The following is an 8,719-nucleotide window of genomic DNA, read 5'->3' on the forward strand; positions in this document are numbered from 1 at the left end:
AGAGGTTCCCCCACCCCACACAGAGGTTCCCCCACCCCACACAGGGACCCCCACCCCACACAGAGGTTCCCCCACCCCACACAGGGACCCCCACCCCACCCCACAGAGGGACCCTCACCCCACACAGGGACCCCCACCCCACACAGAGGTTCCCCCACCCCACACAGGGACCCCCCCTCCCCCCAGCGCGGTCCCGCCCCACAGCGGGAGGAGCGAACAGGCCCCGCCCCCGTTGCTGGGCTCAGCGCCCCCTGCTGGCCGCGCTGGGGAACGAGCACTGCCCGCGCCGCCAGCGCGGCGCTGATTGGCCGTCCGGCTGAGGCCGGAGGGCGGGGAGGCGGGCGATGATTGGTCAGAAGGCTTGGGGGCGGAGCGGTCTCGGCGCATGCGCAGGCCGGGAGCAGTCCCGTGGCAGTGTCCGGGCTCGGGGCGCTTCCGGCGCCGCGGTTCCCGTTCCGGGTCGCGCCCCCGCCCTGTCGGCAGCGCCCGCGCTGAGCCGCGCCCGCCGCTGTCCCGAGGCACTGCGGGGCGAACTGGGCCGGTGGGGCAAGGCCGGGCTGGGCGGGGCTGCCCAGGGACCGGCGGCTGGGTTGTAGTGGGTTATACCGAGGAGTGGCCGGGCTACACTGGGGGGAGGGGCTGGGTTGCACTGGGCCAGCTGGGTCAGGTGAGGGTAGGGGTTGGTTAGGCTGGACTAGGGAGACCTGGCTGGGCGGGGGTCGGGATGCGCTGTCAGGCTGGGCTGCGGGGGTCGGGAGGGTTCTGGCTGTCTGGGATAGCATTTAAAGGACGGAAGGAGGGTTTGGGGGCAACCCCAGGCACGGTTGTGGCAGAGGGAGGTCCGGGGGTGTCCTGGCCCCTGCGTGGCCTCAGCCCCAACCCTTCTTTTCCCCCCAGGCACACGAAGCCACCGCGATGAGGCTCTACAGCCTAAGTGTCCTTTACAAGGGTGACGCCAAAGTGCATTTGCTCAAAGCTGCCTACGATGTGTCCACCTTCAACTTCTTTCAGAGATCCAGGTGGGTGCTGGGCCGCTGGAACTTTTGGGGGGGCTGGGGCGGGGGAATTGCCTCCGTGTGCTGTAGGCTGGCGTGTGGCTCAGGCAGGACCTTGGGGAGGGGAAGCAGAAGCTTTTGGGAGGTTTTCTGCCCCACTGGGGCTGCAGTGGCAGCAGTGAAAGGCTTTTCTTAAGAGGTAGTACCCCTAGAGCCACAGCCTGGGTGCTGTGACCTGCTGCAGCACTTGGAATGATGGGTCAGCCTCAGGAATGGAGTGAAATTCCTGGAGCCCCAGCCAGCAGTAGGTCAGGTCTGACTCCACAAATCCTCCAGTGTAGCCAAGCCATGAAATCAGGGTGCGGGGAATGCCCTGGGAGTGGGCTCAGCTCTTTCCCCTTGGGTGGGGTGAGAAGAGGCCTGTCTGTGCTAGGCTCACAGGACTCGCCTGGATCCTGGTGCCCATGGGTTGTTTGGACTCACTTGAAGCTTTTCCCAGCCCACAAAACCCTACTCAAGTTATTCCAATGGCTTCAGGTGAGCTGGTTGAGCCCCAGATGCCAGTCCAGACTCCCGGTGTTCCACTGGGCTCACAGGGATCAGGGAGCTCTCAGCAGCTCCCGAGAACCTCCTGAAGCTGTCAAACAAAGCAGGAGCATGCTGTGGAACAGGTTGTTCCCAGTGCCTGCCTCAGATGGTAAAGGAGTTAGGAAATTCCTCTGGGACCCAAATTTTCAATGCCAAGGTTTTATGGAGCCTCAGGCACATTTGGTTCTGTAATTCCAGGGGTAAAGGGGAAAGACTGAAGTAAGACTGTCTTAAAAAGCTCTTTCTTAGCCAAATGTGCGAGTGGGACGCGGAGCGGTGCCAGCGTGTGACATCAGCTCCAGTCCCAAAACACTCTGTAGCTGCAGCTCTTGTTTTCCCAAATCCTGGGAAAATTCCCTGTGTGTTTATGCTGTGGGCTTCCCCCACAGCAGGCTGCGTCTCTGCCTGAAGAAGAGCCTGGGATTTTGGGAAGAGCAGTGAGGTTTGCAGAGGGTGCGTGTCAGTCACGCAGCTGTTCGTGGGATTTGATGCTTTTCCCAGGCTGATTCATGGGTGGTGCTCGGAAGATCTGCAAGAGCTTGGCCCAGGTGTGATGTTTAAGGTGTGTTTAGCTGAAGTTTGGGTTAAAATGCTGCACATTCATTTTTTTGAGGCTGTGGAGTTCCCAGAGAGTTGGGTCAAAGGGTTGGGTCTGGGATAAACAGGGCTGTGGCTCCTGGGAGCTGTGGAACCTGCTGGGCGGGAGCACAGGGCTGGGCTGTGCCAGTGCCTCATGTCTGCTGAACATCTGCCAGGGAATTTGGCAGGGTCAGGAAGGCAGAGTGAAGTCTTGAGTGGGCAGTTCCTTCAGGAATACTGGGAAATAAAAGCAGTATTCACAGTGGAAGAGGTGTCCTTGAAGAAGATACATGCTGGGATCTAACTGACATAGGGTTGTGATGCATCATTCAAACCTAAGGCATCGTTCGGACTCAGTGATCTTAAACGTCTTTTCCAACCTAGATATGAAAACCTGGGGTCATGGTGGGGGCCATGGCTGGCAGCAGATCCCTAGACTAGGAGGAAGGTGTCCATGTTCCCTCTCTGACGAAGCTGAGATGTTCAGGATGTTCAGGAATCCTTGGGCTGGACTTTCTTCTGTAGTACCTGAAACCCCGACAGTCCAGAGTCTCTGTGGAACTGGTGTCCGGGCTGGGAGGATTGCAGACCACTCTAAGGGATGTGTAAACTGGGAGAGGCAACTTCCCCTCTGGAATTGCTTCCAGCAGTGGGAGGCAGTCAGAAGACCGTGGTCTTTGCCATGCCAGTGTCTCTGTCCAGTGACATTTCCTTGGCACCACATCACCTCCCAAGCAGGAGCTGTCCCACTCCTTGGTGTTTGCAAACTTTGTAACTTGATCCCTGACAAATATCCCTTCCTGGGATTTTCCAGCTAAATTGGGGAATGCGTTGCCCCACATTGGCTAATTTCAGCATGCCCACGATGTGGTGTTTTGGAAACAGGTTTATTTTACTCTTGCTCATTATTTTTGGCCTCTTTTCCTTTGCTGTGGGATGAGAAGGGATCACTGAGGAGCCTGTTGGACAGGCCTGAGCCTGGGCTCAGGAATGTTTTCCAAACTTAGAGCAAGTCTGGCTTAAGGATATTCTTTAACTTTGACTCACAGGGGTGGCTGGATGCCTGGGGGGTCAAACATCCCCCTGGGATGGGGAGGGCATCCCTGTCCTGGGCTCAGCGTGGGCAGGGCGAGTTCTGCCCCTGTGACCCGCTCAGGTGAGACCCCACCTACAGAGCTGCCTCGAACTCTGGGACCTGACATCAGAGGGATGTGGAGCTGCTGGAACAAGTCCAGAGGAGGCCACAGAGATGCTGTAAGGGCTGGAGCCCTTCTGCTCTGGGGCCAGGTTGGGAGAGCTGGGGCTGTTTGCCTGGAGAAGAGAAGGACCTGGGGACCCTTAGCGTCCCTTCCAGTGCCTAGTGGGGCTTCAAGAGCTGGAGAGGGACTTGGGACACAGGCACGGAGTGACAGGCTGGATTGATGGGCAAAGGCCAACGCTGTGAGGAGTCAACAAGCCCAAGTGATGGTTCCTGGTCTTGGGCCACAACAACCCCAGGCAGCACTCCAGGCTGGAGCAGAGTGGCTGGAGAATTGGAAAAGAACCTGGGTCTCCTGGTCGGCTGCGACTGGGCATGAGCCCAGGTGTGCAAGGAGGCCAATGGCACCTGGCCTGTGCCAGCCATGGTGTGGCCACAGGCCCAGGAGAGTGACCATCCCCTGTGCTGGCCCTGTTGAGGCCCCTTGAGGGCTGTGTCCAGTTCTGGGCCCTTTATGGCAAGAAGGACAGGGAGGGATTGTCCTGCTCTGCTCTGCACTGGGGTGGCCTCACCTCAAATCCTGGGGCAGTTTTGGGCACAACAAATAAAAAAAAGATGTTAAGCCATTGGAGAGCGTCCAAAGTAGGCCACAAGGATGAGGAAGGGTCTGGAGGGGCCATATGAGGAGCATCTGAGGGCCTTTGATGTGTTCAGCTGGAGGAGACTGAGGGGAGACCTCCCTGTGTTCTTCAACATCCTCCCGAGGGGCAGCAGAGAAGCAGCTCCGATCTGTGACCACTGACAGGACCTGAGGGAATGGCTGGAGCCGTGTCAGGGGAGGGTTAGGTTGGATATCAGGAAAAGGTTTTTCCCCCAAAGGGTGTTTGGGCACTGAGCAGGCTCCCCAGGGCAGTGGTCACAGCACGAAGCCTAAGTTCAAGAAGCGTTTGGACAATGCTCTCAGGGACAGGGTGGGATGGTTGGGGTGTTCTGTGCAGAGCCAGGGGTTGGACTCAATGATCCTGATGGGTCCCTTGAACTCAGCATATTTTATGATTCTGTGATTCTAGTGGAAGGTGTCAGCAGGGGATGGAACTGGATGGTCTTTAAAGTCCCTTCCAACCCAAATCATTCCGTGATTCCATGATCCAGCTGGTCACCAGGTGTTGGCCGGGCAGAGCCAGGTTCAGTGGCATTTTTGCTTTCTGCTAAATCCCCAAAAAGCAAGTTCAGCCCAAGGACACAAGTCTGTCACTGCAACTGGAGGGCTCTGGGTGCTCCCCTGGGTCTGGGTGGTGGCTGGAGGTATGTGTTTGGGGGTTGCCACTCTGCAGAGGTGCAGGGTCCAGCCTCTCTCCCAAGTAAAACCCAGTGCTCAGCTGCAGCCCCGCAGCCCAAACTCGGGGACTGGGGGAGGAAGGGCTCATTACCCCTGCACACCGGGGTGCTGTGGGCCAGCTGCTTCCCCAGCACTGCCCCAGGCCCTGCGCTGTGTCCCCGCAGTGTGCAGGAGTTCATGACGTTCACGAGCCAGCTGATCGTGGAGCGCTCGGCGCTGGGCAGCAGGGCCTCGGTCAAGGAGCAAGGTGAGAGCAGCGTGCCCGCTTCCCTGCGGCCCATTCCTGGGGAAGGTCCCACCAAGCCCAGTGCCCGGGTGAGCAGCACTGATGGCGTGAGGGGCTGGGCCGGGTGCGAGCCCAGCTCGGTGCAGCAGAGGCTTTGGAGGGAGCAGGGAACTGCTCCAGTGTCTGCACTCTCCATGTCCCCCTTGGCACCCCTGGAGCTGTTGGGTTGCAGTCCCCCCAACTTCCCCGACCCCCCCACCACAGAGTGGCTGTGCTGGCTTTGCCATGCAAGTCCAGGCTCCGTATCCCAAATTCTCACCTCATTCCAGCCTCCCTGTCCTGCTTCACATGCCTCCCGAGCCCCAGGACATGTGGGGCACAGCCTGGATTGGCTGCTGGAGCCTCTTTAATGACACCCCAGCCTTGTTATTAATAAAATTAGTTAAAAATAGGCTGAGCTCTTCCCCCACTGGTTTTTATCTACCTCTGGCTACCATGTGTTGTCGGTTTCATGTCCCACACTGTGTGGCATGGCTGTGGTCCCCTGCCACAGCACAACTTGGGGCTTTTAATTTTAAGCCCTTCCTGCTTTCCTAATGAATTAATGAAAAATGCAGGTGCTGGTGACACCTTCCGGGGTGGTTTTGGGGAGAGGGGAAAACTGTGGGGGCTGGGGGGAAGGTGGTGGGTGCTGGGGAAGGCTCAGGACCTTTGCTGCATCTCTAACAGGAATTTCCTTCCCAGAGTACCTGTGCCACGTGTATGTGCGGACCGACGGGCTGGCCGGAGTGGTGATCGCAGACAATGAGTATCCACAGCGGGTTTGTTTCACCTTGCTGGACAAGGTGAGGGCACATGCTGGGAGCTGCTCCAGGGGACTCCTCCAGTCTCCCCACCCTGGCACATGCAGGGCTTTGTGGAGAGTCGGGGCCGGCCACCTTGGCCTGGGCATCGCTCTGGTCCTCGTGTGCCAGGCCTGTTCATTCATGTCTCTGCCCTCAGCTCGTTCAGAAGAGGAGGAGGGGTGGGGGGGGCAGGGTCACCAAGGTAGTCAGAGGGCAGGAGCACCTCTCATGGAACGGTGGAATTGTTTTGGTTGGACAAGCCCTGCAAGGCCATCAAGTCCAACCATTTCTCCAACATGGCCAAGGCCACCACTAAACCATGTCCCCAGGTGCCATGTCTGTGTGTTTCTTTGGATGCTTCCAGGGATGGGGACTCCACCACTGCCCTGGGCAGCCTGTGTCAAGGCTGGACAGCCCTTCTCGTGCCTCTCCAGCCTGGAGAAGAGAAGGCTCCAGGGAGACCCCAGACCCTCTTCCAGTACCTAAAGGGGCTCCAAGAGAGCTGGAGAGGGAATTTGGACAAGGGCCTGGAGGGACAGGACAAAGGGCAGTGGCTTCCCACTGCCAGAGGGCAGGGTGAGATGGGATATTGGGAAGAAGTCCTTCCCTGTAGGGTGGTAGGGACTAACAGAGGTTTCCCAGAGAAGTTGTGGCTGCCCCATCCCTGGAAGTGTCAAAGGCCAGGCTGGACAGGGCTTGGAGCAGCCTGGTCTAATGGAAAGTGTCCTTGCCCATGGCAGGGGTGTGGATGAGCTGTAAGGTCCCTTCCCAAAAATCTCCAGATCTCCTATTTTGACAAGCAGAACCCCTCCAGCCACTGTGGCCCCACAGCTGCGGCTCCTGGGTGGTAACTGCTGCTTCCTTACCTGGCAGGTGCTCGATGAGTTCTCCAGGCAGGTCAGCAAGATGGACTGGCCCTCAGGGTCACCGGCCACCATCAGCTACTCTGCCTTGGATGGATACCTCAGCAAATACCAGGTAGAGACCCCTGGGACGCTGCAGGGCACCAGGACAGAGGATCCCTGTGCTCCCTACAGCCCTGAAAGTGGCAGGGGAGGTGGGCAACACTCCGGCGCATGGTGGGACCCCGGTGCTCTGGGACTGTGTCCAGGGGACCCTGGTGTCCCTGTGGTGGTGCCAGCAGCATGTTGTTTCTCCCCAGAACCCCCGTGACGCCGACCCGATGACCCGAGTGCAGGCAGAGCTGGACGAGACCAAAATCATCCTGGTGAGGCTGCAGGATGCTCCTGCCTGCACAAGCCGGTGGTCCCTGGGGGCACGGTATGGGGCAGGGGTAGAGTCGACCCTGGAGACCTCCCTGGTGTGGGAGCTTCCTTTTCCCTTCCCCTTCTTCCCTTCCCTCCTTTTTTCTCCTTGGGCATTTCCCAGCTGGCTGGACACAAGCACCAAGGCTCTGACCCCTCCTCCAAATGCTGGTCTCTTCTCTGCCTGGTGACCCAGTGGGAGCTCTGCTGCTCCTGCCCCCGGCCAAGTTCCTGTCTCCCTTGGGGCTGCAGAGCTGGGGGGACTGTAGGAGGGTGGGATGGGGGATGGTGGCACCTCCATCTCCTGCCGCAGGGTGTGGGGGCCTGGTGCTGGGGCTCAGCACATGTTTCTCTGGCAGCACAACACCATGGAATCACTGCTGGAGCGTGGGGAGAAGCTGGACGACCTGGTCTCCAAATCAGAGGTGCTTGGAGCACAATCCAAAGCCTTCTACAAAACGGTGGGTGTGGAGGGTCACCCCCTCCCTGAGGGAGCTGGAGATGGGTGGAGCGTCATCCTTGGGGGGGTCACCCCCAATGGATAAACCCTGGGGCACAGCTCTGGGTGCCAGGCAGGGATCACCCCTGTTGCTGCAGGCTTTGGGCCTGGAGAGAGCCCCAGTTCCAGCTGCAGAGCCCCACAGCCCCTCACTGGGGGTGTCCTGCACCCTGCAGTGAGTGGGGGGTGATGCCCATCCCAGTTCCTGGCACCAGCTCTGGCCAAAAGGAAAGGAGCCTCCGTGTCATCAGCCTTTGTGCTGTGCTGGCCTCTTCAGCAGGAGAGGGGCCTCGGGTGGGTGGCCCTGGGACCCCCAAACCCTTGGGGAGTTTTACAGATGGTTTTCCTTCTCTTCTTAGGCCCGAAAGCAGAATTCCTGCTGTGAAATCATGTGACATGGAGCCCGGGGTCTCCACCTCCGGACCACCAGCCCTCCACCCCCCTCCGCAGCCACCCCAGGGGTGTTCCTGGGGCTGGGTCGAGGGTCCTCAGCCCCCTGGGCTGATGTGACTGTTGTCCACCTTGAGGGGACACCAAGGCTGGCACCGGGCCAGCACACATGGGGGGAGGTCCACACTGAAGACCCCCCACCCTTGCTGTTCCTGGGACAGCTTGGACCAGGGGGCACCCGGCCACGCACTCCTCTGCCTTCACACCCCCCAGAAGCCTGGAGGGGTCGTCCACTGCTCTCCAGGGGGCTGAGGGGGCAGGTGGAGTCTCCTCCTGCCATCCCAGGGGCTGGGGGGTCTTTTATGTATTTGTGTCCTAAAGGTGAGCTGGGGGGTGGGAGAAGGGGGGAAGGGAAAAAGAAGAGGTTTCTTGGGTGGGGGGTGCTCACTGCCTCCCTGGGTAGCTTCTCCCTGCGCCTGGAGCTGTGTCCCAGTGCTGGAGGAGGGGGGAGCTCACCAGCCTGCCCTGCACCTCGGAGCCCCTCCCCTGCTCCCACCAGCCGGGGTGGGGGGGGCTCAGCACCTGCCAGGGCCCAGCAGCCCTCACTGCCTCCTCTTCCTCCTCCTCGGGAAGGGAAAAGTTGGGCTTGGGCTGTACCTTGCAGTGCTCCAGTTGTTTCCATGTCCTGGCTGCGCTGGCCAGGGGGATAAAGTTGTATTTGGCAGTTGTACCTCTGTTCCCTCTCTGTGGCGTCCCAGGGTGGGATTTGAGAGGGACATGCCCTGGGCACCCCAG

At 59.6% G+C, this 8,719-nt stretch overlaps 1 protein-coding gene across 4 annotated transcripts; it reads left to right on the top strand.

Moving 5' to 3' along the window:
* Positions 1 to 450: 450 nt before the first annotated feature.
* On the top strand, positions 451 to 8,291 carry YKT6 (YKT6 v-SNARE homolog). Of its 4 annotated transcripts, none has more exons than XM_082298436.1 (8): positions 451 to 518; positions 898 to 1,019; positions 4,864 to 4,946; positions 5,670 to 5,770; positions 6,644 to 6,748; positions 6,933 to 7,051; positions 7,395 to 7,496; positions 7,894 to 8,291. In XM_082298436.1, the coding sequence occupies exons 2-8, from the start codon at positions 916 to 918 to the stop codon at positions 8,042 to 8,044; spliced, it is 765 nt and encodes a 254-aa protein (XP_082154562.1). In that variant the 5' UTR covers positions 451 to 518; positions 898 to 915; the 3' UTR covers positions 8,045 to 8,291. The 4 variants fall into 4 exon arrangements, with proteins under 4 accessions (XP_082154562.1, XP_082154565.1, XP_082154563.1 ...); XM_082298439.1 differs by having other exon boundaries at positions 6,933 to 6,998; positions 7,894 to 8,064; XM_082298437.1 differs by having other exon boundaries at positions 462 to 595.
* Positions 8,292 to 8,719: the final 428 nt, after the last annotated feature.

Source organism: Coloeus monedula, assembly GCF_965178545.1.
Source record: "Coloeus monedula genome assembly, chromosome: 28".
NCBI classification, from domain to species: domain Eukaryota; kingdom Metazoa; phylum Chordata; class Aves; order Passeriformes; family Corvidae; genus Coloeus; species Coloeus monedula.

Excerpts from the sequence above, each read along its gene's own strand:
- YKT6 (XM_082298436.1), top strand. The coding sequence starts at position 916 with ATGAGGCTCTACAGCCTAAGTGTCCTTTACAAGGGTGACGCCAAAGTG. Across the intron at positions 1,020-4,863 it reads AACTTCTTTCAGAGATCCAG|TGTGCAGGAGTTCATGACGT; the intron begins GTGGGTGCTGGG and ends GTGTCCCCGCAG. Across the intron at positions 7,052-7,394 it reads CGGTGGTCCCTGGGGGCACG|CACAACACCATGGAATCACT; the intron begins GTATGGGGCAGG and ends TTTCTCTGGCAG.